Below are 27,989 nucleotides of genomic sequence, written 5' to 3'. Positions count from 1 at the left end.
TTATCATGAATGTGTTGAGTTTCCGCAGGTCCAGGATGGGTCTGAGACCTCCCTTTGCCTTGGGGATTAGGAAGTAGCGGAAGTAAAACCCCTTGCCCCACTCGTGGTCTAGCACCTCCTCTATGGCTCCTTTGGCAAGGAGCGCCTGAACCTCCTGAAGGAGGAATTGCTCGTGAGAAGGGTCCCTGAAGAGGGACGAGGAGGGTGGGTGGGAGGGGGGGGCGTGAAATAAATTGGAGGTGGTACCCAAATTCCAGCATGCATAAGACCCAGCGATCTGAAGTTAGCTGGGACCATGCAGGGAGGAAAAATGAGAGGCGGTTGGAGAAAGGCGGGAATGGATCCTTTAAAGAAACTGGTACAACGCCATCGGGCGCACCTTCAAAAGGAAGGTTTCGGCCCTGTGGGAGGTTTGGAGGGACCTCGGTTTTGGCCCCCTTGGTTGCCCGACTGCCGTCGGCGACCTGTCCTGCCCTGTCCTCTGGCAAGGTCTTGTCTTTGCCGGGGCTGAGGGTACGGGCGGTGTGGTTGAGGGCGGAAGGGCCTGTGCTGTGTTACTGGCGTATGCATTCCCAACGAGCACATAATGACCCTGTTGTCTTTAAGGCTTTGCAGCCTAGGGTCAGTTTTGTCCGAGAAGAGACCTTGTCCTTCAAAGGGGAGGTCCTGAATTGTATATTGGAGCTCTGGGGGGAGGCCTGAGACCTACAACCATGAGAGACGTCGCATAGTGACCCCTGAAGCTAGTGTCCTGGCCGCTGAGTCTGCAGCATCTAGGGAAGCCTGTAGGGAAGTTCTAGCCACTTTTTTCCCTTCATCTAGGAGAGCCGCAAACTCCTGACAGGAGTCCTGGGGGAGCAATTCCTTAAATTTGTCCGCCGCCGCCCAGGTATTATAGCTATAGCGGCTAAGGAGGGCTTGTTGGTTCGCCACGCGGAGTTGGAGGGCCCCTGCGGAATAGACTTTGCGCCCCAGCAAGTCCATGCGCCTAGCGTCTTTAGATTTAGGGGCTGGAGCCTGCTGTCCATGGTGCTCCCTCTTGTTAACCGACTGGACAACGAGAGAGCAAGGTGGGGGGTGGACATACAAATAGTCATAGCCCTTGGAGGGCACCATATATTTACGTTCCACGCCACATGCAGCAGGTGAGACAGAGGCCGGAGACTGCCAGATCGTGTTGGCATTGGCCTGGATTGTCCGAATGAAGGGAAGAGCCACTCTCGTGGGGGTATCAGACGACAAAATGTCTACCACTGGGTCCTCCACCTCCGGTACCTCCTCGACCTGCAAGTTCATATTTTGTGCAACACGCCTGAGGAGGTCCTGGTGGGCACGCAGGTCGATTGGGGGAGGGCCGACAGATGAGGTTCCGGCTACAGCCTCATCGGGGAGGAAGAGGAGGAGAGACCCGGGACAAGTGGGTCGGTCGAGGGCTCGTCATGGTGGGAGGGTTGTGCCTCGCCGGGGAGTTGAGAGTCCTGAGGTTGGGCCGACACTTCCTCTACAGGAGAGGGAGGAGGACGGCTTATTGTTGCCTCTGGCACCCGATGTTCTGCGGTGGCAGAGCCCGACGGACCTGGGGGTGTACCTTGGGCCTGATATGTCCACGGTGTCCAGAAACCCCACTGTTGAGGTCCCTGATCCTGCGCCCGGGGCTCGTGGAACAGTGCAGCAGGCACATCAGCGTCCTGGGCATACGCGCTATCCGCCTGTGAAGACACGGACGGGTGTCTGGATGGCCGGGGGGGACCGAGCGATAGTATGAGGACCTCTCCTGCCTTGGTGATGTTCTCGGTGCCGGGGATTGGTGCCTGGAGCCGTACCGGTGCCGAGAGCGAGACCGGGACCTGCGACTGGCCCTGTGCCGGGAGGTTGACCTGGATCTCGATGGTCTCCGTCGGGAACGGCTGCGAGAGTCTCGGTGCCGGGATCGGTGCCAAGAGTATTCAGCAGCATGAGATACCGATCCATGCCGCGAGTACGACCGGTACCGATATGGCGATCGGTGCTGGGACCGCGAGCGGCCCTCAGAAGGCGAACGGCGCTGGGACCTAGATCGAGATCGGTGCCGGCCTGCTGAGCCAACTGAGGTAGGCGTCATCATCGCAGGTTTGCCCCTGGAATGTAGTATCCGCACCGGCGGTGCCGGGGGTTGAGGCAGGACAGACTCAGTCATAGCGATAAGGTCCCTTGCAGCCGAGAACGTCTCAGGTGTAGACGGGACTGTAAGCTCAACCACAGGCGGGGAGCTCTCCGGGACCGGACTCGACGGACCTCTTGGGACCGGAGTCAACGGTACCACAGCCTTCGGTGCCGCAGCAGGTGTAGGTGCCGGGCGGTCCGAACGGGGTTGAGTCTGAGTCATTGGAGGCATCGAAGAAGTAGAAGACTTCGACCTCTTCTGTCTTGGCGAGAGGGATCGGTGTCGAACAGAGCCCCGCGCTGGAGAAGGCCGGTGCCATGGTGTCTTAGCGGTGCCGGTGCGTTCCGGTGCCGGAGGAGCGCTGCTGGCGGTGCAGTCGGCGCTCGGTGCCGAGGACGGAGGGTTCAAAGCCGCCTCCATGAGGAGAGTCTTTAAGCAAAAGTCCCTCTCCTTTTTTGTCCTCGGCTTAAATGCCTTGCAAATTCGACACTTATCTGATACGTGCGATTTCTCTTTTTTGAAAGGGATGCCCCACATTATTAAATATTTGTGATCAATAACTATTGAATGATCCTATCCACAGGCTGGAAACAGAAGTCCCAGATCAGCAGATGGATGGAGATTATAAAAAGGCATGTCAATACTTTAGGTGCAGAGATAAGAGAAGGCAGGATGGCCTGAAGAACAGACCTAGGAATTTCCATCCAAAATTTTGACGGTCAGATGCTAAAGCTGAGAGATCAGAGGTTCAGAGTGAGATGGGCCAAGCTGTAATTGTTTTATTATATTGTGACTGTGATTAGACTTTTAATACTAATAAAACAATCTAAATCAAGAGACTACCATAACACACAATTTAGAAATAACTAGATTCATTGCAGTATTTAACAGTATTTGTTCAAACCAAAATTTTCAATAAATATGTAATTTAATACATTGCAAACAGAATACTGCATATGGTCAATAAATTTTAATATGTTTAAATCTCAAATATGGTCACATTGCCAAAACAAATTTGAAAGCTTGATTAAAAAATAAAATTGCAAAGCATTTTCATAGTAACCATTGTAATAAAAAGTGACCGAACAGTTCCCTGGCTAAATCGAGATAATCTGAATGAGAAAATAATTTAGAAGAAGGCCTATTTGAAATCATGAAAGAAAACTGTAGGCACAAACTCATAGTAATCCCATCACAAGCATTTTGTGCTTTGTTCCTGTGAAACATTCTGCTACATTCTGCTGTAAATACGTGGTATACAACTGGATAAAACCACTGCACTGCAGTATAGACAAACTGAGAACTATTATTTGTATTACAATTACACCTTGAGGTCCTAAACAGGTTGAGGTCCTATTGAGCCAGTGTTTCATAGCATCATAATACTTTTCAGAGTTTTGTGTGGTGTCTTTTTGTTTAAAAAAAAGGGAAGGTTCCTAGGCTCTGCACATTGTTGATTCAATTAATCTAGCATATTGTATTCTATACATACAACATTCTATAGAAATACAGGTACAAGTCAAACTCTTTGCATAAATGTATGGTGTAAGATTTGATATGTTATTTCTTATTCAGAACCTAATGAAGACAGTCACAAGTATCCAGGACCCAATTTTCAAATGGAGCCCCTCTGTATTTAAACGCCACAACAACCGACACCTTGATATCTAAAACTAACATGGACACACAGAACCACTGAGATGACCATTCAGTGTTGGAGTAGGATGTCTTGACAAGGAGCCTACAGTTGAAAACTGAACCCTGAAACTATTTTTCTATCTAACTACATTTTTAGTATCTGTCTTTTTAAATTAAGTAATTAATAGTTATTAGGATCCAGATCTTCTACTCATGAAGGAACAGAAGACTGTTTTCTACACACACTTAAATGCCATGACTCAAAATTTAATATTTATTGTTCACTCTCACATCAGAATGCAGAAGGTTCCACAGCACAAATATTTGATCAAAGTAAGATATTCTTCTACAGACTAATTCAATCTATATAGCTAGGCAAAAACCTGGAGCATTTAGAATTCATCTGACATCACAGGAACACTTTGATTCACATTGTGATTCACGTATAAACAAACTGAGTTGCATTTAATGTTACTGAACACTGTTTTAAAGAGAAAATCTTGTTCTCTCTTTGAGAACGTGCTAGTTTGTGATTACATTTATAAAATTTAAAAGTAAACATTAACTAGTAGCGGGTCACATGCTTCATTGCTCATGTAAGCTGAGTGCTGTGATATCCAACCTTTTAAGTGCAAATGGGTGGAAGGACCATCTGGGAAGGTTTCTGAGGGGCAGAATTTAAGGGCTTGTCTAGATAGAGAGTTAGTGTGCAGCATGCTGGGGTGTAAATCCGCAGCCGACTAGCATGCCGCACACTAACCAGCTGCATGGACTCTGCAGCTGCATAAAAGACGGTTACTCACCGTAGTAACTGTTGTTCTTCGAGATGTGTTGCTCCTATCCATTCCAGTTAGGTGTGCGCGCCGCGCGTGCATGGCTTCTCCGGACCATTTTTACCCTAGCAACTCCGGCGGGCCGGCTGGCGCCCCCTGGAGTGGCGCCGCTATGGCGCCTGTTATATACTCCAGCCGGCCCGTCCGCTCCTCAGTTCCTTCTTGCCGGCTACTCCGACAGTGGGGAAGGAGGGCGGGTCTGGAATGGATAGGAGCAACACATATCGAAGAACAACAGTTACTACGGTGAGTAACCGTCTTTTCTTCTTCGAGTGATTGCTCCTATGCATTCCAGTTAGGTGATTCCCAAGCCTTACCTAGGCGGTGGGGTCGGAGTGAGACGTGGCGGAGTGTAATACCGCAGAGCCGAAGGCTGCGTCGTCTCTTGACTGCTGCACCAACGCGTAGTGGGAGGCGAAGGTGTGGGCAGAAGACCAGGTGGCCGCTCTACAGATGTCCTGGATGGGGACATGGGCCAGGAAGGCGGCCGATGAGGCTTGCGCTCTCGTGGAGTGAGCGGTGAGGCGGCATGGTGGCACGCGAGCAAGCTCGTAGCATGTTCGGATGCATTGCGTAACCCAGGAGGAAATCCATTGTGAGGAGACCGGCTCGCCCTTCATGCGGTCGGCGACTGCTACAAAGAGTTGGGGCGAGCGCCGGAAGGGCTTCGTCCGCTCGATGTAGAACGCGAGGGCCCTGCGGACGTCGAGGGTGTGAAGCTGCCGCTCCCGAGGCGAGGCATGCGGCTTCGGGAAGAAGACCGGGAGGAAGATCTCCTGGTTGAGGTGGAAGGCCGACACCACCTTAGGGAGGAAGGCCGGATGTGGTCGAAGCTGCACCTTGTCCCCGTGGAAGACGGTGTACGGTGGACCCACCGTTAGAGCACGGAGCTCAGAGACTCGTCTCGCCGATGTAATGGCGACGAGGAAGGCAGTCTTCCAGGAGAGGTAGAGCAGGGAGCACGTGGCCAAGGGCTCGAAGGGGGGACCCATCAGCTTGGCCAGCACGAGGTTCAAATCCCAGGTCGGGGCAGGACGCCGCACCGGCGGGTACAAGCGGTTGAGGCCTTTAAGGAAGCGGGAAACCATCTGGTTGGAAAAGATGGACCGACCTTCCACGGATGGACGAAAGGCGGACACTGCTGCCAGGTGAACTCTCAAGGAGGAGACCGCAAGACCTTGCTCCTTAAGGTACCAGAGGTAGTCCAGGATGGTAGGGACAGGGACCACGAACGGATTGAGGCCTCGCTGGTCACACCAGAACGCGAACCGCTTCCATTTCGCCAGATAGGTGGAGCGAGTGGAAGGCTTTCTGCTCTCCAGCAGGACTTGCTGCACGGACGCCGAACAGTCCCTCTCTGCGTGGGTCAACCATGCAGGTACCAGGCTGTAAGATGGAGGGACTGCAGGTTCGGATGGCAGAGTCTGCCGAAGTCCTGGGTGATGAGGTCCAGCCACAACGGAAGGGGGATGGGATCTCGAACGGAGAGCTCGAGCAGCAGGGTGTACCAATGTTGCCTCGGCCAGGCCGGAGCCACCAGTATGACGGTGGCGCGATCCCTCCGAAGCTTCTGGAGCACTCGGTGTACGAGCGGGAATGGAGGGAAGGCGTAGAGGAGGTGAGTCTTCCAGGAATACAGGAAGGCGTCCGACAGGGAGCCCGGCGAGTGAGCCCGGAACGAGCAGAACAGGTGGCACTTCCTGTTCTCCTTGGACGCGAATAGGTCTACTTGGGGAAACCCCCACCTCTGGAAGACTGTGTGCACGACGTCGGGACGGAGAGACCACTCGTGGGAGAGGAACGACCTGCTGAGATGGTCGGCCAGCGTATTCTGCACTCCCGGAAGAAAGGACGCTTCCAGGTGAATGGAGTGGGTCACGCAGAAGTCCCACAGGAGCATCGCTTCCTTGCAGAGGGGGGAGGAGCGGGCTCCGCCCTGCTTGTTCACGTAGAACATCGCTGTTGTATTGTCCGTGAACACTGTCACACAGCGGCCTTGCAGGTGGGAGCGGAAGGTGTGACAGGCGAAGCGGATCGCTCGCAGCTCGCGTACATTGATGTGGAGAGCGAGCTCCTGGGGCGACCAGAGGCCTTGGGTGTGAAGGTCGCCCAGGTGAGCTCCCCAACCGAGCGCCGAGGCGTCCATGGTCAACGTGACGGACGGGCGAGGAGGGTGGAACGGGACTCCAGCACACACGACCTCCGGGTCGAGCCACCAGCGGAGGGACTCGAGGGTCGGCTTGGTGGCGGTGACCACCATGTCGATGGGGTCGCGATTCGGGCGGTACACCGACGCAAGCCAAGATTGGAACGGGCGGAGGTGGAGTCGGGCATACGCGGTAACGTACGTACACGATGCCATGTGGCCCAAGAGGCGGAGGCATGACCGCACCGTCGTGGTCGGGAAGTTGCCGAGGTCCCGGATGAGGGAGACCATTGTCAGGTGCCGAGAATGCGGTAGGCAGGCGCGGCCCAACGAGGAGTCGAGAACCGCTCCAATGAACTCCACCCACTGTGATGGAATCAAGGTGGACTTCTCGGCATTGATAAGCAGGCCGAGGCATCGAAAGAGGGATAGTATGTCTGCCAACTGACTCATTACCCGCTGTTGGGACTGTCCGCGAATTAGCCAGTCGTCGAGATACGGGTAGACGTGTACCTGACGACGGCGGAGGGCTGCGGCTACCACCGCCATGCATTTGGTAAACACCCTCGGTGCGGTGGAGAGTCCGAATGGTAACACGGCGAACTGGTAGTGTGCGTTGTTGACCACAAACCGGAGGTAACGCCGATGAGGAGGATAGATCGCGACATAGAAGTAGGCGTCTTTCATGTCGAGGGCGGCAAACAAGTCTCCCGGATCCAGAGAGGGAATGATGGTCCCCAGGGTGACCATGCGAAACTTGGGCTTGAGCAGGTATTTGTTCAGCTCGCGAAGGTCCAGGATAGGACGCAGCCCTCCTTTCGCTTTGGGGATGAGAAAATATCGGGAATAGAATCCCCTGCCCCGCCTGTCTTGAGGCACTGCCTCTATGGCACCCACGCTCAACAGAGTCTGGACCTCTTGTAAGAGGAATTGCTCGTGAGAGGGGTCCCTGAAGAGGGACAGGGAGGGTGGGTGGGAAGGTGGGGGCGAAACAAATTGAAGGCGGTATCCCGACTGGACTGTTCGAAGCACCCAGTTGTCCGTTGTTATTTGGGACCACGCCGAAAAGAAATGGGAGAGGCGGTTGCAAAACAAATGGGGAGGATCCGATGGGGAGAGTGATGGGCCGTCCTTGGGCGTCCCATCAAAAGGCCTGCTTGGACCCCTGAGGGCCCTTGGAGGAGGCCTGGCCCTGGTTCCGTCTGTTACCAGACGGACGGCGGCGATTTTGGGCCGGACGCCTGGGAGTATATGGACGGTAATGCTGTTGCGGGAAGGACCGGGACGGTTGCTGCCGGAAGGACCTGCGCTGCGGAGCCGGCGTGTGCATGCCAAGGGTGCGGATGGCGATGCGCCCGTCTTTTAGGGTCTGAATACGGGAATCGGTCTTTTCCGAAAAGAGACCCTGTGCTTCAAACGGCAGGTCCTGCAGCGTGTACTGCACCTCCGGTGGCAGAGTGGAGGATTGCAGCCAGGAGATGCGCCGCATCGTCACTCCTGAGGCTATTGTTCGAGCACCCGAGTCCGCTGCGTCAAGGGCGGCCGTGATGGAAGACCAAGAAGACTTCTTCCCTTTGTCCAGCATCGCCGAGAACTCCTGGCGGGCGGTTGTCGGCAGGAGCTCTGTAAATTTCGCCAGGGATGTCATGATGTCTTAGACATACCTGGCGAGGAGGACCATTTGGTTGGCGATGCGCATCTGCAGGCCGCCCGCCAAGTAGACCTTGCGGCCTAGCAGGTCCATGCGCCGAGCGTCCTTGGATTTAGGCGCGGGGGCAGGTTGACCATGTCTTTCGCGGTCGTTGACAGATTGGACGACCAACGAATCCGGGGTCGGGTGAGTGTAAAGGTACTCATAGCCTGTGGGGGGGACTGAGTATTTACGTTCGACCCCTCGGGCCGTGGGAGGGATGGACGCGGGCGTTTGCCATAGTGTGGTGGCGTTCTTTTGGATCGTTTTGACAAACGGCAATGCCACACGCACGGGAGTGTCTGCGCCAACCACATTGGTAATTGGGTCCTCATCCTCCTGGACCTCCGCGACCGGGAGATCCATGGCCGTCGCCACCCGGCGAAGTAGGTCCTGGTGGGCCTTTAGGTCAATGGGCGGCGGATCCTTAGCTGAAGCCCCGGCCACCGCCTCGTCCGGAGATGATGATGAGGACAAGGCCTGCACAATAACCTCCGTCGCAGGGGCTGCTGACTGTGCCTCGGTCGGGTCGGGCTGCATGGAGGACTGGCGGTCCTGTGGCACGGAGGACTCGCGTGGAGGTGACGGGGGCGGGCGGCTAACCGTCGCCTCGGGGACTTTGCGCTCGGATCCCGAGTCTTTTGGGGGAAACGGTACGCCCTGCGTTTCGTACTGGGCCCAGGGAACCCAGTAGCCCCACTGTTGAGCCCCCTGAGGTTGGGCGTGCGGGGTCGGTGGCAGTAGCCCGTTGCTGTCAGCGCTGGAAGCTACGGATGCAGGGCGGGATGGCCAAGGAGGTGCTGAGGCGGTGCCGGATTGAACCGCTGACGGCTGTGGCCTATCCTCAGATGGCACAGAGGAACGGTGTCTGTCCGCACGGTGCCGGGACGGTGGCCGGGACCATCGGTCACCGCGGTGCCGGGAGCTCGACCGGTACCGGGAGCTCGACCGGGAGCCGGATCTGCGGTGCCGGGAGCGGCTGCGGGAGTCTCGGTGCCGACGCGACGGCGATCGGGACCTGGATCGGTGCCGGGAGTGCAACCGGTACCGGGACGATGACCGGTACCGGGACTGCGACCGGCGGCGGTATGGCGAACGGTACCACGACGGCGAGCGGTGCCGAGATCGGGAGCGGCGGGATGGCGACCTGCGTCGGGACCGGGAGCGTGACCGGGAGCGTCATCCGTGCCGTCGGTCTGGGGAGGGCGGCCGGATCATCATCGCCGGCTTCCCTGCCAACGCGACAGCCCGCACCGGCGGTGCCGGGGGCCGGAGACTCGGTGCCTCTATGAGCTGAATCAGCTCTCGCGCGGAGGAGTATGCCTCCGGCGTCGACGGGAGTCTTGGCTCAACCGCGGACAGTGCCGGGGAGCGTGGCAGTGCCGGACTCGACGGCCCTTGCGGCGCCAGAGTCAACGGCTTGGCGTCTGCCTTGCGCACGGCCACCGCGGGAGTCGCGGGTGGCACAATCGTCTTGGCTGAGTCCTCAGCTCGAGACTTAGCGATTGCCTTCGCTAGCTTGTGCTTTCTAGCAGGCGAGAGCGAGCGGTGCCGGGTCTTCGGTGCCGCTGGCTGAGGCTGCGGGGCCGCGGTGCGCTCTGCACCGATGAGGCTCTCGGTGCCGGCTCGGCTGGTGCCGTGGGCTGGAGCGACGCCTCCATAAGGAGCTGCTTAAGTCTAAAGTCCCGCTCCTTACGCGTTCTCGGCTTGAAGGCGGAACAGATCGCACACTTGTCCGTCCGGTGACTTTCGCCGAGGCAACGAAGGCAGGCGTCGTGTGGGTCTCCAACCGGCATAGGCCTCTGGCAAATAGCACAGGGCTTAAAGCCCAGTGCCTTGGGCATGAGCCCGCACCGGGGGAGGAAAGGGAGGGGAAACCCCCCTAACCTTAACTCTAAAACCTAAGTAACTAACTATAACAACTATCTATACTAACTATAAACGAACTATATATACAAACGAGAGTAGCGAGAGCTAGGGTAGTGGAGGACAAGAGCACTCCACAGTTCCAACTGGCCGTCACGGGCGGTAAGAAGGAACTGAGGAGCGGACGGGCCGGCTGGAGTATATAACAGGCGCCATAGCGGCGCCACTCCAGGGGGCGCCAGCCGGCCCGCCGGAGTTGCTAGGGTAAAAATGTTCTGGAGAAGCCGTGCACACGCAGCGCGCACACCTAACTGGAATGCATAGGAGCAATCACTCGAATATGTTGAATAGGACTGGTCGCAATACAGACTCCGGGGGGACACCACTATTTACCTCTCTCCATTCTGAAAACTGACCATTTATTCCTATCCTTTGTTTCCTATCTTTTAGCCAGTTACCAATCCATGAGAGGACCTTTGCTCTTATTGCATGACAGCTTATCTCACACAGACTGCAGCTACAGACTTTGGTCAATGTGGTGTCAATCTGAATTCACCCAGAACCTTTACAATACATAGTTATCTAAGGAGGTTATTTTTGTGGGGTTCCACAGGAATTGGTACTAGGCCTGATACTATTCAATATGTTGACATAACACGAGGGGCTGGACAGCATAGTTTTTGTACCACTTCAACTATATCAGTTTAGAACCAACACAGTTAAAGTGGTCTTGTGGGTGGATTGGTTTCTAAATAGATTACTGTTTAAGTGATACAAAACATATATGTAGGAAAGCCCCACGTAAGCCTACAGTAGGATAGTGATAGCTCAGTAGGTTGAAACCTGAACTGCAGCGTCCGCAGCTCTCAATTGACTGGTGAGGGGATAAGTCAAACTAATAACATTTTGTGTTTGCTGGGATGGAAGCAGGTGTCCCTTATTTTCTAACTCACTCAAACTCCTGTCAAACAGTTGGTGTTCAGGGAGATCTAATCCTACCCCCACCACAAAATCCAGTGAATTCTCACCAGCAGCAGGAAGCTGGTCAGACAGTAGGCAAGGTGATTTAGCCCTCTGGCTAATCCCAAAAACCCACCTCTTCCCAGGCATCAAAGCCCAACAAGTCTCTCCTGCTCCTGGGCTTCACTATAGACCTTCTCAGCTCTTAGTCTCCACGCTGAGCAGGCAGCCCATCTAGGAGACACCCTGCTCCAGGGTCTCCTGCAGGAGTCTTCCTGCTCCCTGAAACATTTCTTATCACCTAGCAAGGTCAGTTCCTAGTCAATTGACTCCTTGTTAGATTACTTCACTCACTGCCCTCACCTAGGGAAGCTAACTAAAACTAGTACAGGGTGATCTGAGCCCTCAACCCTCTGAAAGGTCCAGCTCACCCTGTGCCAGCTGGAATAAAACTCTCTGAAAGTCATATGGTCATCCTCACTTAGGTGACACACAAGATGCACCAGGATGGGACAGAGCACCCAGACAGGACTTGTGTTAGGAAAGCGTGAAGGGCCATTAACTACACTTGAAAGAATGAGGGTCTTGCTTATCTGGAGTCTAAGTTTATAACCATATGTTTTAGGTGTTGAGCAGTGATAACATTTCAAAGAAATTTCTGAAGAATTCACAAGCTGTGCACTGATGAGAAAGTAGTCAAGATAGAGGTCTACATGAATCTTCTGGCAAAAAAAGATAACTACCAACATCACTAGGACCTTGCTAAAGATCATGGGACAGAGGCCAGGTCAAAAGAAAGTGTCAAGAATTTTAGTCCAGGCTAGACAATCAAAGATTAAGATAGTAAACTGTGGGAAAGAAAGGAAAAGTGGAAGAAAAAAAAGGAGCCTGAATTTTATGGTACAGTACTTGGCAATGGCTGGAATGAAAGGAGAGATCAAAGGTTTGAGCCTAATGCTGCAGTCTGATGTGCTGGAGACAGCCTGCTTTGCAAGATGAGTAAATATGGTCACTTATATTTCCTGAGTTCAGTAACTCAATCACAAGACCAGCCCTTCCCTCTGGCCTGTATGTGAGTTTCAGTAACACTTTTAAATATTTTAACAACCTCTTACAAAAAAGGAGATGCTTATTTCATCCAGTTTAGGGGAGTGGCGACAGAGGAAAATTCAGTGATTGAGTTACTATTCTCTCTCTTGCACTTGGGAGCCTGCAATATCAGTGAAGAATAAAGCAGAAAAATACTTTTCTTTTTAGAATTCCTTGTTTAGGGGCTCTCTGCCCTTCCTTTCATCCTCCTTTGTCCTGAGAAACACAGAAATATGGAGAGGAAGAAAAAATGATTAGGAAAATAGGTAGATTCTCACTATATCTATATATCTCTCCTGAGATTGACAGACTATTTACAGATAGTCTCTGTACAGTACAGAGTGGCAGTCTATTTTAAAATACCGAGTGAAAAAGAGGAAGTACGCAAATGAAGTGAGAAAAATTACTTATCCATAAAATTATCTTTAAAATACAGTGACACCAACACACGTGGGTCAACAGAATACTGAATAGGAAATACAGTGTTGTGTGGCAAAGCTATCAGTAAGTTTGAGAACATGAGAGATATCTATGTATTATAGTTACCAGAGCCACCTGTCTAGTGGTTACATTCACTCATCTTCCATTTACTAAGCATACAGCAGAATCAAGAGACCATTCATCTGCTTTTCCTACCATAAATCCAACATTAAAAGTAAATGTAGGTGATCATTTCAAGGATATATAATCAATTATCTTCTTCTGCCTCTTAACAACAGAAGAAAGCTTAGCAACTGGCAGGACTCTAATTCACTCAAAGATGACAAGTTCAATAATAATCTTATCTTCAGTGTAACTATGCTGCAGTGATAATATGCAATGTTTACTCAGCAAACATAAAAATGATTTTGTTTTCTGATCTCCAAGAAATGGAGCACTGTACTAATAAACCTATAGATATTAAAAATGCAAAGTACTGAAGAAACCCAAGATTGTATGAAAAATTAAGTAAAATCATTTAAGGCAACTAGGTTGTAATTTTAATGAAGTATTGATATAAAACTCATTGATTTGTTCTTACCGCTATTCTTTAAAGTGGTACTGTCACATTAGAAATAATGTTTTTGAAATGTCTTATCTAGATTATTATTAGAAAAAAGTCTACAGGATTTAGATGCAGCCTGGACATCAGGATCTTGAGAGAGGTCCAAGTTGAAGATAACATGTAGATTACAGGTTTCAGTGACAGGCACGATAGTGGCCTTGTCCATAGTTACTGAGAAAGGAGCTAGCAGAGAAGACTTGATGAGGAGTAAGTAGATTAAGTATTGTTTAATCATGTTGATCTTGAGCTGACATCTAGACATCCCCAAGATGATGTCAGAGATACAGAGATCTTAGCTAGAACAGGAGACGACAGATCTGGAGCACAGAGTTAGATCTGTAAGCCATCAGCATAGAGATGGCAGTTGAATTTGTGTTTCCAGATGAGATTACACAGATAAAATGTAGATGGAGAAGAGAAAGGCATTAAGGACAGAGCCCTGTGGAATCCCCACAGAACGTTGGAGGGGATACGCTACCATGATGAAGCACTTAGAGCAGTAGAATTAGGAGGCTGGAGTCACTTGAAGCCAAGGGTAGACAAGATTTCAAGAAAAGTGTGGTCAACTGTGTTGAAGGCAGCTGACAGGTCATGGAGGATGAGGATGGAGTTCTGGTTCTGAGTTCTGGCTAAGAAGAGGTTATTAGAGACTTAGGCAAGAGACTTAGCTAGCTTCTTAACAAAAAAAAAAACAGGGAAAAAACCCCAAGAAAACAGATTCTCATATGCAGTTACACTATTGTCTGGCTATCTGAAAGGAGGACAGGATACACTGGATATGGTTTAATCAGGCTGCAACTTTATTATTAGATATCTGGGACTACCTGGCAGATAAAAGTATACAGTGCAGGTAGCTCTATGATAATTTCAATTATCTATCCAGGGGCTTCTGACAGTCCCCACCCCTTTTTCCATCCTGGTCCCCCATCCCTTATCCCTCCCCCTCAAAGGAGGGTTAAGGGGGCCTATAAGGAAGGGGATTGGCCCCCTGCCATACCAGTCACAGAAGCCCCAGCTCCCCTCCCCCTGTCCCCGGGTTCCATTCTAACAACAAACACCTGCCTTTTAACTTCTTTACCAAGCCATTTATCTGGTCACTCTGTCCCTTCCCCATGGAACACCTGCACTGGACATCTGCCCCACACTTACATAATAAGTTGGGACATCATAGCCTAACTCCCTATACTCACGATAACAAAACCTCCCCTGAACCCACCCTCCTTAATTACATATTGCATTTGTCTTTGCAGAAGACTCCATTTGTAGAAGAAGGTTGATCATTTCTCTCATCTTATACTGCTCTAAATACCATATTTGCCTTTCAAAATAATTCATATTACCCTCATTCTCCAACTTCCCAAACACTATCAAGTACAACAAGTTTGTGAGTATTTCCCTTTGGATGCAAGAAAAAAAAGAACGTCTTCAGAATTGCTTTGATCATGGTACTATATTAGAACTTCATCTCTCTGAGAATATTTTTATGGTCTAACGACACATCAGCTTTATTTTACTTCACGTTAGTTAAGCTCATCGCAATAACAGACTTTTGAGAGCCATCTCTCTCACAATCTGTTGCTTATAAACCTAATAAAATCTGACACTTGGATGCTCTTGCTATTTCAACTGTATGCTCTAAGAGGTTAGTATCCCCTGCACAAAAATCCCTCCTGTCTCAAACCTGCAACTCAACAGTAGAACACAAAAAGGAAACTACCTTCTTCTGGAAGTGAAGAGAAATAACTTCTCAAGAATGGATACAGTCAACATTTCCCTCAAAAAAAAATGCAATTAAAATTGGATAAAATGAGATTTATTGTAAAAAAAAGTGCAGCAGAGAAAACAGAAAATAAAAGACTATTTGCTTAAAGTGATACTACGTAAGGGCTTATATATTTATTACAAAAATGCCCCCCTCACTTCAGGTTAGGGGAGGTCTGATAGGCTCAACTCTAGGGTCTTGAGAGAATGGGGGATGGAAAAGCTGCTCTGAGGGCTTTCCTTGTCCCGTTGTCCAGAACATATGTGGAGATTGTACCTATAGGGGGTGAGGAAGAGTAGGAGAATTCTCTGCCTCTTTCCAGGAGAAGCTACCATGCATGGGGGAATACTGTCTCATATTAACCTACCCTTTTCAGAGCTCCATAGTATAGGGAATACGTTTATTCTCTGAAAGAATGGAATGACTCATATTTAGCCTGTGATCCACTATGACCCCCAGACCCCTTTCTGAAGTACACCTTCCTACGTCATTTCCCATTTTTTGTGTGTGCAACTGATTGTTCTTTCCTAAGTGGAGTACTTTGCATTTGTCCTTATTGATTTTCATGCTACTTATTTCAGTCCATTTCTCCAGTTTGTCCAGATCATTTTGAATTTTAATTCTATCCTCCAAAGCACTTGCAATCCCCTCCAAGCTTGGCATCGTCCGCAAACTTAAGTGTATTCCCTATGCCATTATCTAAATCATCAATGAAGATATTAACACAACCAAAACTGATCTGTGCAGAACCCCACTTGATATGCCCTTCCAGCTTGACTGTGAACCACTGATAACTCTCTGGGAACTGCTTTCCAACCACTTTTGTACGCACCTCATAGTAGCTCCATCTAGGTTGTATTTCCCTAGTTTATGAGAAGGTCATATGAGACAGTATAAAAAGCCTTACTAAAGTCAAGCTACACCACATCGATCTCTTCCCCCTTATCCACAAGGCTTGTTATCCTGTCAAAGAAAACTATTAGGTTGGTCTAACATGATTTGTTCTTAATTAATCCATGCGGTTAATTATCATTTTATCTTCTAGGTCTTTGCACATTGATTGCTTAATTATTTGCTCCATTATCTTTTCATGGAGAATACCATCTCAGCAGCACCTTCTCTTATATACCAAAGGGGCACTCTTGCTTAAGCACTGCAGCTGAAAGCAACTGTTGCCATGTGGCATGTTCTTCTGTAATCTCAGTGGCCTCAAAGTTTTCTTGAACTGTGATCATGCTTTTCCAGAGCAATCTACAGAGGCCAAAAGATAAATCTCTTTCTCAAGTGTCATATGATGAAGTGCTGCCAGCTATTGTGAGTTCTGAGGTATTTGGGCTTTCTCAAAGCCCCAGCTCCTGGAGTCAAGTAATCACATGACAATCTCAACTTTCCTTCGAAAACAAAAACCTTATTTCTAGCCCTCATGGTTGCAAAGAAAAACTTGAAAGTAAAATATCAGAATACAAAATGTGCTATTTTAAAAATCTCATGATTTTTAAGCCAGCATCAAGACTTTTGGGGCCTCACATTTTTTGAATATTTGTGGTAGCAATACTGAATAGGATAGTTTGTAGTTATTTTAATTTTTTACGGTGTCCTAAGTTTCCGAATATTTCAAATCTCAAATTTCATTCTCACCAAAACATAGCCTTTGCAACTACTGATATCTTTACTAAATCTTTATTTAGTATTTTAAAAACCCATTTATAATTTAAAAAAAATATATATACACAAGTTCATGCATTGGCATACAAGGTTTTTTGTTGATCTACTTAAAGATGTCTGAAGTATTTTGTTAAGGTAAGTGCTTTACTGGTCACTTAGATGTGAGTTAATAAATACAACAATATTAGGTCTTCATATCATTCAGTCTTATGAAACAAGTGACCCATAGTTTATTGGTTATAACTGCACTGCTAGCATACAACAAAGCTGAATACCATTTTGGACAAAATATTATTCTGTGCTGAGTGAAACCTTGTTATGGTCGAGTTAAAACTCCACTGAGATTGACATGTGTGAACTCATCCTTCAATTAACATAATTATAAGCAAAAGCTCCCACTTGAGGAAAAAAAGGTGTATGTGAACTAGCTTTTGGCTCAGTAATGTTTTGGGAAGGGGTGTGTGTGGCGGGGAGGGGGAAGAGAACACACAAAAACTGAGGACAGACAAGAACAGAGAGAGAGAGGGAGAGGCAAGAGAGCCAAGAGAAGCCTGTAAGCACAGCATGACACTGGAAAAAGCTAGGAGAGAGCTTCTGGGTCTGGTGTTGGCTAAAGAGATTTGCGGACTGTAAGCTCAGAAACTGTTCCTTTTTGTTCTTGGTTCTTTCGCCATTCAGAGACACAGGGCTCTGTATATTCTTTGTAAATAAATATGACTGCATCAAAGAAATCCCGGACTCCATCAATTTCTACTTCCACCTGGAACATCCCAGGGTCCCAAACTTTGACAAGCCACTCAGGCCGAAAAGGAGCAACAACACTTTAAATGTAAAATCTTGCTGTCAGCAAGCCAGCCACTGCACAAGGCTCTTCCTAAATTTAAAAGCAAGCTCCAGTTCTTCATCTCAAGATACACCAGGGGGCTGCACCCTATTTTACAAGTGGAGCAAGTGTGGGGAACTCTGTTATACAAAATCGAAAAAATGTATAAGTCAACTTACAAACCTGTAACCTCGCCCCGCCTCCTTCTCCCGCAAGGTAGTCATAAACATTTAATGCAATTAAAATGACCTTTATATGTATGTACTGTTCTTATTTTTATCTTTGTTCAGGGTTCTCTCTTAACTTGTAAGAATGTCTGTCTCTGTATGTACAAATAAATGCAAATAAAGTAATACAAAATATACATAACTGGCCACTATAGCACCATATCTTTAAAGCTGTTTGTCAGTCTTCTCAGTACTGTAAATAAACCCCCTTCAGTATTATCTGTGCTTGCCTAATTCTTGGGAGGAAAAAATCTTCTTGCCTAACAATAGTCTACTGTAAGATTTCAGTCTTCTTATAGAATCATAGAAATGTAGGGCTGGAAGGGCTCTCAAGAGGTCGTCAAGTCCAGCCCCCTGTTCTGAGGCAGGACCAAGTAAACCTAGACTATCACTGACAGGTGTTTGTCCAACCTGTTCTTAAAAACAATCATAGAATCTCAGGGTTGGAAGGGACCTCAGGAGGTCATCTAGTCCAACCCCCTGCTCAAAGCAGGACCAAACCCAACTAAATCATCCCAGCCAGGGCTTTGTCAAGCCTGACCTTAAAAACCTCTAAAGAAGGAGATTCCACCACCTCCCTAGGTAACCCATTCCAGTTCTTCACCACCCTACTAGTGAAAAAGTTTTTCCTAATGTCCAACCTAAACCTCCCCCTCTGCAACTTGAGACCATTACTCCTTGTTCTGTCATCTGGTACCACTGAGAACAGTCTAGATCCATCCTCTTTGGAACCCCCTTTCAGGTAGTTGAAAGCAGCTATCAAATCCCCCCTCATTCTTCTCTTCTGCAGGCTAAACAATCTCAGTTCCCTCAGCCTCTCCTCATAAGTCATGTGCTCCAGCCCCCTAATCATTTTTGTTGCCCTCTGCTGGACTCTCTCCAATTTATCCACATCCTTCTTGTAGTGTGGGGCCCAAAACTGGACACAGTACTCCAAATGAGGCCTCACCAGTGCTGAATGGAGGGGAATGATCACGTCCCTCGATCTGCTGGAAATGCCCCTACTTATACAACCCAAAATGCCATTAGCCTTCTTGGCAACAAGGGCACACTGTTGACTCATATTCAGCTTTTCGTCCACTGTAACCCCTAGGTCCTTTACTGTAGAACTGCTGCCCAGCCATTCGGTCCCTAGTCTGTAGCAGTGCATGTGATTCTTCCGTCCTAAGTGCAGGACTCTGCACTTGTCCTTGTTGAACCTCATCATATTTCTTTTGGCCCAATCCTCTAATTTGTCTAGGGGGATGTAGGGATAGCTACAATGATGGGAATCAATGATGGGGATTCCACAACCTCCCTTGGAAGCCTATTCTAGAACTTAACTACCCTTACAGTTAAAGTTTTTCCTAATATCTAAGCTAAATCACTCTTGTTGCAGATTAAGCCCATTACTTCTTGTCTTATCTTCAGTGGACATGGAGAACAATTGATCACAGTCCGCTTTATAACAGCCCTTAACATATCTGAAAACATATCAGATCCCCTCTGTCTTCTTTTCTTAAGAATAAATATGCCCAGTTTTTTAAACCTTTCCTCATAGGTCAGCTTTGTAAGCCTTTTATCATTTCTGTTGCTCTCCTCTGGGCTCTCTAATTTATCTACATCTTTCCTGAAGTGTGGCACCCAGAATTGGACACAGTACTCCAGCTGAGGCCTCACCAGTGCCGAGCAGAGCAGGACAATTACATTCTGTGTCTTACATTCAACACTCCTGTTAATATAGCCCAGAATGATATTAGCTTTTTTTGCAACTGCACTGTATTGGATGGTGTATGGATGGTGTGTGGCTGGCTGAGGGAGCTGCAGGATCTCGGACAGGGCAGTGATGGCAGATGTTGGAGAGAGTGAGGAGGAGCTCTGGGCTGGTTGCTAAGACTCCATCAGGAAAAGGTCCTGAAGTAAGGGTGAAGATGTTGCAGAGAGGAGTATAAAAATATTGCTCAAGCACACAGGGGTGTAATCAGAAAGTCCAAACCACAATTGGAGTTGCAGCTAACAAGGGATGAGAAGGGTAACAACCAAGTGACAGATGATGTGGAAAAAGCTGAAGTACTCAATGTTTTTTTTGCCTCGGTCTTCACAGACAAGGTCAGCTCCCAGACTACTGCACTGGGTAGCAAACTATGGGGAGGAGGTTAGCAGCCCTACGTGGTGAAAGAACAGGTTAAGGACTATTTAGAAAAGCTGGACATGCACAAGTCCATGGGGATGGATCTAATGCATCCGAGGGTTCTTAGGGAGTTGGCTGATGTGATTGCAGGGCCATTAGTGATCAACTGCTCGATGTTTAGTTGCCAGCTGGCATCAAGCAGAGAGCCCCAGGGGTCTGTTCTGGGGCCAGTTTTGTTCAACATCTTCATTAATGATCTGGATGATGGGATGTATGCACCTTCAGCAAGTTTGCAGATGACACTAGGCTGGGGAGACGTGCTGGAAGGTAGGAATAGAGTCCAGAGTGACCTAGACAAATTGGAGGATTGAGCCAAAAGAAATCTGATGAGGTTCAACAAGGACAAGTGCAGAGTCCTGCACTTAGGACGGAAGAATCCCATGCATTGCTACAGACTGGGGACTGACTGGCTAAGCGGCAGTTCTGCAGAAAAGGACCTGGGGATTACAGTGGATGAGAAGCTGGATACGAGTCAGTGTGCCCTTGTTGCCAAGAAGGCTAATGGCATATTGGGCTGCATTAGTAGAAGGATTGCCAGCAGACCGAGGGAAGTGATTATTCTCCTCTATTCAGCACTGGTGAGGCCACATCTGGAGTACTGTGTCCAGTTTTGGGCCCCCACTACAGAAAGGATGTGGACAAATTGGAGAGAGTCCAGCAGAGGGCAATGAAAATGATTAGTGGGTTGGGGCACATGACTTATGAGGAGAGGCTGAGGGAACAGGGTTTATTTAGTCTGCAGAAGAGAAGTCTAAGGGGGGGATTTGATAGCAACCTTCAACTACCTAAAAGGGGGGGGTTCTAAAGAGGATGGAGCTGTTCAAAGTGGTGGCCGATGACAGAACAAGGAGCACTGGTCTCAAGTTGCAGTGTGGGAGATCTGAATTGGATATTAGGAAAAACTATTTCACTAGGAGGGTGGTGAAGCACTAGAATTGGGTTACCTAGGGAGGTGGTGGAATCTCAATCTTTAGAGGTTTTTAAGGCCTGACTTGATAAAGCCCTGGCTGGGATGATTTAGTTGGTGTTGGTCCTGTGTTGAGCAGGGGGTTGGACTAGATGACCTCCTGAGGTCTCTTCCAACCCTAATCTTCTATGATTCTATGCACGCCGCAGGGAAGTGGCACAGGGAATTAGAGCAGTGGCATGGCTTCGATGGGCTGGGACCTGGACTAGTGGGCAGGCCTGGGTCCCCCCACCTCCTGTGAGCCTAGGGAAAGTGGCCTGGACTTTGAGGCATCCCAGAAGGGGAACTGAACCCTTTAGTGGCCCAGCATGAGAGCTGAGGCCTGAAACGCCTAGAGATGGCAAGGACATTGCCTCCAGGGGGAAGCCCTGTAATACAGCTTGACCCTAGGGCTGAGACCATTGATAGACTACAGGACTAATTGAGGACCTAAGCCTAGTGAGGGCTACAAGGAGACAAAGTGCAGGCCTGCATACACTCGACCACAGGGCGCTCACGAGAGGTGAATGCACCCCACTACAAACAGCAATTTTGTTATTTTTGAACAGATTTAATTTCCCTTGCAAATTCCTTCCTCCCACTTAATTTTTAACTTTTGCAATATCAAAGACAATTCTCTTGGTCCTGCTAGTGAAGGCAGGGGGCTGTACTCAATGACCTTTCAAGGTCCCTTCCAGTTCTAGGAGATAGGTATATCTCCTATTAAAATGGAGAGGGGGGGAGGGATAGCTCAGTGGTTTGAGCATTGGCCTGCGAAACCCAGAGTTGTAAATTCAATCCTTCAGGGGGCCATTTAGGGATTTGGGGATTGGTCCTGCTTTGAGCAGGGGGTTGGACTAGATGATCTCTTGAGGTCCCTTCCAACCCTAATAATTATGATTCTCTGAAGCTGAGTTTAGCATCTCTAGCTAGTTTTATTTCAAAGTTTAGAGGTGTCTCCCACTTCACCAGAGTTCTGCATTATCTTCTGAAGGCAAGAATGTGCAAAATAATTTTTTTTTAGCATCAAGGTAAATCAAGTGTCTATATGGGGAAAGGTCTTTAATACAAAGGTGGGCTGTCAGCATAAGTTTTCTTTATTTTTAAGAAAACGGAAGTGTGATGCTAGCAGATCAAGTGCCAGCTCCTGCCAAGACTTCAGGCATTAGTTAAGAACTGACATACTCACAGCTGGAAACCAGACCATTTCAAAATAGGTATTAGTCTTACAAGAATTATTTAATGTTTAGACTTGATGAAATACTTGTAAGTTGCTGCATGCACTAACCTCACTTGCAATGTCTGTATTCTATGCTATAAAGAAATATGTAAATTTTTGCTTTATAACTTTGAAAATGTTTGCTCTAAACTTGTGAAGCCAGATGGGAAGAGTGTTTCCCCTCCCCACCCATCCCGAAGAACTGTCAAAATTAGAGGGGCCATCAAGGATCATCACAATACACAGAATGATCCTATTGCACCCACGGTGAAGTATGTACAGAAGGCCTCATCCCATTCCTTTGAATGCTGGAAGAGTTAAATAAAAATAGTTAATGTGAAGATTTTTCATCCTGTTGCTGTGTGAACTCTCACAGGGCCAGAGAAACTACACTCAAGTCAGAGATCCCTAGGGCTTATCACCTGGGGCCCCCTGAAAGAGAATTTGAATTGACAGGTCTCTACAACTCGGTCACTCTTACGATTTAGATGATAACTCATTTGTATATCTATGTTTGCTTGCTTTAACCAATATGTAACTCTTTCTCTTTCCTAGTTACTAAACCTTTAGATAGTTTATTACAGGATTGGCTAGGGGTGTTGTCTTTGGTGTAAGACTTAGGGTACCAAGTGAACTGGGGTAAGTGACTGGTCTGGTGGGACTGGAAGCAACCTGAATGTGGTGTGATTTTTGGTTTATGTGACCATTTATCACTAAGTCCAGTTTGTCTAGGTGACAAGACAGAGTGGAGAGTCCAAAGGGACTGATTGTGACTCCATGGTAAGATTGTTACAGTGATCTAGGAGCTCACATTTGTTACTGGCTTGGTAAAATCTAATGATAGAATGTACCTCCAGTTTGAAGTATCTGCCCTGTTTTTGACACTCTGCCCTGAGGAAGGCACTCAGTCGTGAGCCACTCCAGACAGTGGGACAGAAAATAATATATTTTTAAATCAAACTGTTTTAATGAAGTATTCTAACAAACTGCATATTAATTACCCTTTTGAAAATAAGTTGGAAGCATTTAAAATTAATCTGTAGTTTAAGAATCTTTTGAAAACATCACTTTATCAATGTTGATAAATGCAAAGTAATGCACATTGGAAAACATAATCCCAACTATATATATAAAATGATGGGGTCTAAATTAGCTGTTACCACTCAAGAAAGATCTTGGAGTTATTGTGAATAGCTTTTGGAAAACATCCACTCAATGTGCAGCGGCAGTCAAAAAAGTAAACAGAACGTTGGGAATCATTAAGAAAGGGATAGACAATAAGGCAGAAAATATCATATTGCCTCTATATAAATCCATGGTAAGCCCACATCTTGAATACTGTGTGCAGATGTGGTTGCCCCATCGCCAAAAAGATATATTGGAATTGGAAAAGGTTCAGAAAAGGGCAACAAAAATGATTAAGGGTATGGAACAGCTGCCATATGAGGAAAGATTAATAAGACTGGGACTTTTCTGCTTGGAAAAGAGACTATTAAGGGGGGATATGATAGAGGACCAAACAATTTTCAGATCCAAAAGAATATATTTGAAAATAGATTCGGATTTGAACACTCCTAATTGGAATACTGGTGGGCAGATATAGGATATTAATTAAAAATTCTAAAATACAACTTTCACAGAAAGCTGCAAATTCATTTAAATTAAATGAGATTTTATTTGCGGGATATATTATACAAGTGTCACTTGAGTGAGAAAAAGACTGCTAGATACCTGTTTCGGTGGGTACAATCCACCCACGTCACAGCTACCCACTATGTTTCGGGGTTGAGCCCTGTATCCAATACAAGTAATGGATGTTGACGAAAGAATAGGTAGAAAATATTTGTGGCATTCATGATATTTTGAAATCAGACATTTATTCAATGATTTTTAAGTGTCCGACTTCAAAGAATTCCCTCACAAGAGGGAAACCACAGCAAGAACTGAACTAAAAGGGAAAAAAATGAAAAAATAAACAGTACTTACATATTTATAACCCCATCTAGATGATGTTTTGAACAAAGCTGCTGGCTGCTCTTGTCTTGTTTATGTTGATTCTGCCCTAACTGAACAAACCTATGAGTAGCAGTGGATAAAAGTATAAGTCATAAAGAGAGCAAGAACTATTTGCAATAACTTCAGTGAATTAATGAAAATGACAGTGCTGTACAATTTGGAGAGTCATGCAGTTTCAGTAAGTCACACTGGGTACATTAAAGGACAGCTGGAACACTCACCTCACTTAACACAAAAGTGAGAGTCATGATGATCAATACACTTATCTTGGTCTAGTTTTTTGTTTTTTTAAAGTTGCTTTTAAAACTAAAGTTTGGGTACATTTTGGGCCCCTTTCACTTTAGCTAGGAGGAGGTCCTGCCCACTGGTAGGTTTTGCTTACTATTTCACAGGCAGCAGATGGGGCCATCAGAAAGAGGAGACAGAGTTAACTGCTCTTTCCAATAGCATGAACTCCCCACAGAAGACGTCTAGGAGGAGAGAGAAAGAGGAGCACCTGGGTGTCACTATTGGAATTGGGTGGTAGCGCAGCTGTAGAGAGAAGCAAGCTAAATAGATGGGAAGTTGGCTCAAGTTCCATGCAGATAAGTCTGATTCTGACCTCTCTCCTACTTGACTTGCATAGCTGTGAAAAGCTGCCCTCTCATTTCACTGGTTTCAGCTATTTAACTGGATAATCCTTTGATCTGCCATCAGAAGGATATGCAATGTGTCTTCCTCCTCTATCCAGTCTATACTTTCAGAGTAGAGGATTTCCTCTGCTCTCACAAAGCTTGTGAAAAGGAACGGAGGACAGAAACACACATTTGGGTTCCCTCCAGGCAGCAGATGAAAGGGAAATCAGTAGAAGAGCTGAGAAGGATGAACCAGGCTAGTGGCTATGTAGGGAAAATGGGAGGGAACTCAGTAACTCCATTGCATATGGCAGACTTGAGCTCTTTAGCAACAGCATTCTCCCTGCCCCAGCCTCAATAAATTTAAGTCATGATCTTATACTTGATTTTCTAAAAGGAGGCTTTTTAAAAAATAGTCAATATTGTCAAATAATATTAGGACCGATTATTTTTAAACTAAATTAAGAACATATCACATGAAGAGAGAGACTATAGTGAATTAAATTTCTCCTCACAATTCAGGGATGGTTCACAACATAATAAGTAATGTAATTAGCCAGTCATTACACATCATAAAGCAAATCTAAAGCTGCACAGCTGCATTTCAACGCATGGCTTATAGTCATTCACTTGACAAATATGTATGTCTAAGTTTTCATTATGAGGTGTAGTTTTCTACTGTCCAGTGCTCCATTAATTAATTCAAAAGCCTAAGCAGGTGTTTAAAACATTGATTTACCAGACTAGCATAATTGATTTGCACACAATGTGACTGGATAAGCAGTTGCTCTCTTGGCAACAGCATTACAGGCCTTTACAAATTAGAAGAGACTTCAATTTCAATCTAAGTTTCCCTGACTGCCTTCCTATTATTTTGCTTTTCTGACTATAGTTTACTAACACAAAGGGCCCAGTTCAGGAAACCATTCCTACTGAGGACAGCACTTAAATTTAAGTAAGTGCTGAAGTCCATCTCTATTCATGACAAAACTTAAATATATGCTTAAATGCTTTTGCGAATTGGATCCAAAGTACTTCCTTATAATTTTGATACAGAGTAAGCTATATAGTTACTATTTCATCAAACCATGATATTGGAGTCTCAGTTAATTTGGCTTCAACCATCTCCTATCAAAACTATGAAGTATTTGTACAAGAAAATTATCATTTAAAATCTTCATGCCACTGTTATTATGAGTTACCCTCCTAGTTCAGTCATTTTTTCCCACTTTTCCACTAGTAGTCCGTATGCCAGATTTAATAATTGGTTCCAGTCTCAGATAAAAACCAGCAGTTTTAAACCTTAAGATAGTTGCCTCCGATGAGACAGAAAATGCATAAGTAGCTTCTGAATGACCTGGCATATAGCAAAAAAGGTGTAAATATTTGAAGAAAAATGTTGAATATCAATCTAACATTTTTCCTGGAACAGTCACAGCCAAACAAGATTTTATATAAGAGGCATAGCTAACACTTCTGCCTCTCTGCAGAAGACAGAAACATAATAGTTTTCTTACCAAAAAAGGTTAATTTATGTAATTGTACTTGCATTTTATAGCAAAGACTATTTAATGGATCGGAAATTTAAATTATTTAAAAAAAAAATTCTCTGAAGTTGCAGAACTCTAATGTTGACATTTTATAAATTGGTGTAATTCAACATTTGAGAATAAATGTGAAAAACTGCAAACTATGTACTTGTAAATTAAAGAGCCACTATTAATTTAAGTTTGTCCTTTGTTCCTGGAAAAATGTTAACTGATATTTCACTACAAGTCCATTTGATTTAACTATCAAATTCTGCACTTGGAGGCATCTGCACAGCTCCACACTGAAGTTAAGAGAATTGAGTGCACACATACGAGAGATAAAGAGTTTGATTTTAAAGACACAGAATATTAAAATACTGCCAGCTTCAAGTTACTTCTAGTGCTAGTGCCAGTGCCATACCAGAACAATGTTTAAATAAATTCTCAAGAAGAAGGAGCAATTTCTCATACAGAGTATTTAACTAGCTCCAATCATCACTTACTAATTATGACTGAGAATGTTCTTACCTTGTATATATTGTGAGGTCATCCTCTGAAGGAACATCTGAGAGGTTAATCCCATATATATCTTTCATGGACTGAACTATGTTCTGGGGGGAGGAAAAAACAACCCAAGTAAGTCTTTCAGAAATAGAATACTATGCTAATTTCCAAACAAAAGTTTATTGGATATAACTGAATTCTTTCTAAATCAGAAAAAAAGCATATTTTAATAAATGCAAATAAAACCAATTAAAAAAAGCCTCTCCTGTACTTCTTGTCAACCTTTCTAGGCTTATACTGAATTTTTTAAGAAGAATTTTTTTTAGATTATTCTTCATTTTATTTGTTCACTAAGAAAGGAAAATGTTACTGAAATAGACACAATATGATAGCATATGGTATAATCCATCAATTTGGAAAGAACCTGAGATTTCTTTTATTGCTAATATAAAATAATACAATATAAAAAGATTTGTATAAAAAATTCATATTTGTGGATATATTACAAGTTGTATGCTTTTAAGATATTTTATTTATTTTTAGTTTAGGAAAGAAAACATTACACAAGTCATTTACAAACACCTTTCACAATTTATCTTTAATCTTGCTCTATACTACGTCAAGAAAACCCCTAATTTTCTTTAGTCTAAAATTATTTTAATTTCCATTATAGTTTTAAAAAGTTACATGTTCATGAAATATATAGGTCCAGTGGAACAGGGTGCTGATGTGCATGTGCACGCTGCTGTGCCCTATTTTAAGGTTAAACCCCTTAAAACTGATAAGGGTCATGTGACTGCAGGTTGCAAGCAGTGCCTATAAAACAGAGACAACCTATCCTTAATAGTGAAAGACCTAGAATCAGAGATGGACTAGGGAGAGTTGGATGTGTCCTGGCAAGGAAAATATTTCTTTCCAATCAAGTCTCCTGTATTGTCCATTGTTAACAAAACCTGCCCCGAGGAAAGGGATTTGGAACCCGACTCAATCATTTAGATATTTTTTGGACTGCCCAGCTGGTGAATCGGCCACCAGTCTACATAAAGGTATAAATTAGGTATAAAAAAAAAAATCACATTAGCAGATAAGAGGATGTGTCAAATT

General features: G+C 46.2%; 1 protein-coding gene across 2 annotated transcripts in view; it reads right to left on the bottom strand.

The window, feature by feature from the left end:
• Positions 1–27,989, bottom strand: part of FIG4 (FIG4 phosphoinositide 5-phosphatase) — a 161,612-nt gene that overhangs the window by 16,052 nt on the left and 117,571 nt on the right. For both annotated transcript variants that reach the window (XM_045009546.1, XM_045009547.1), the window contains exons 21-22: positions 26,910–26,992; positions 24,209–24,298 (exon numbers count right to left, since the gene is read on the bottom strand). In XM_045009546.1, the coding sequence (XP_044865481.1) occupies positions 24,209–24,298; positions 26,910–26,992 (173 nt within the window). The remainder of the gene's footprint in view (positions 1–24,208; positions 24,299–26,909; positions 26,993–27,989) is intronic.

Source organism: Mauremys mutica, chromosome 3 (genome assembly GCF_020497125.1).
Source record: "Mauremys mutica isolate MM-2020 ecotype Southern chromosome 3, ASM2049712v1, whole genome shotgun sequence".
Taxonomy (NCBI): Eukaryota; Metazoa; Chordata; order Testudines; family Geoemydidae; genus Mauremys; species Mauremys mutica.
This window is presented reverse-complemented; position numbering and strand designations above follow the sequence as displayed.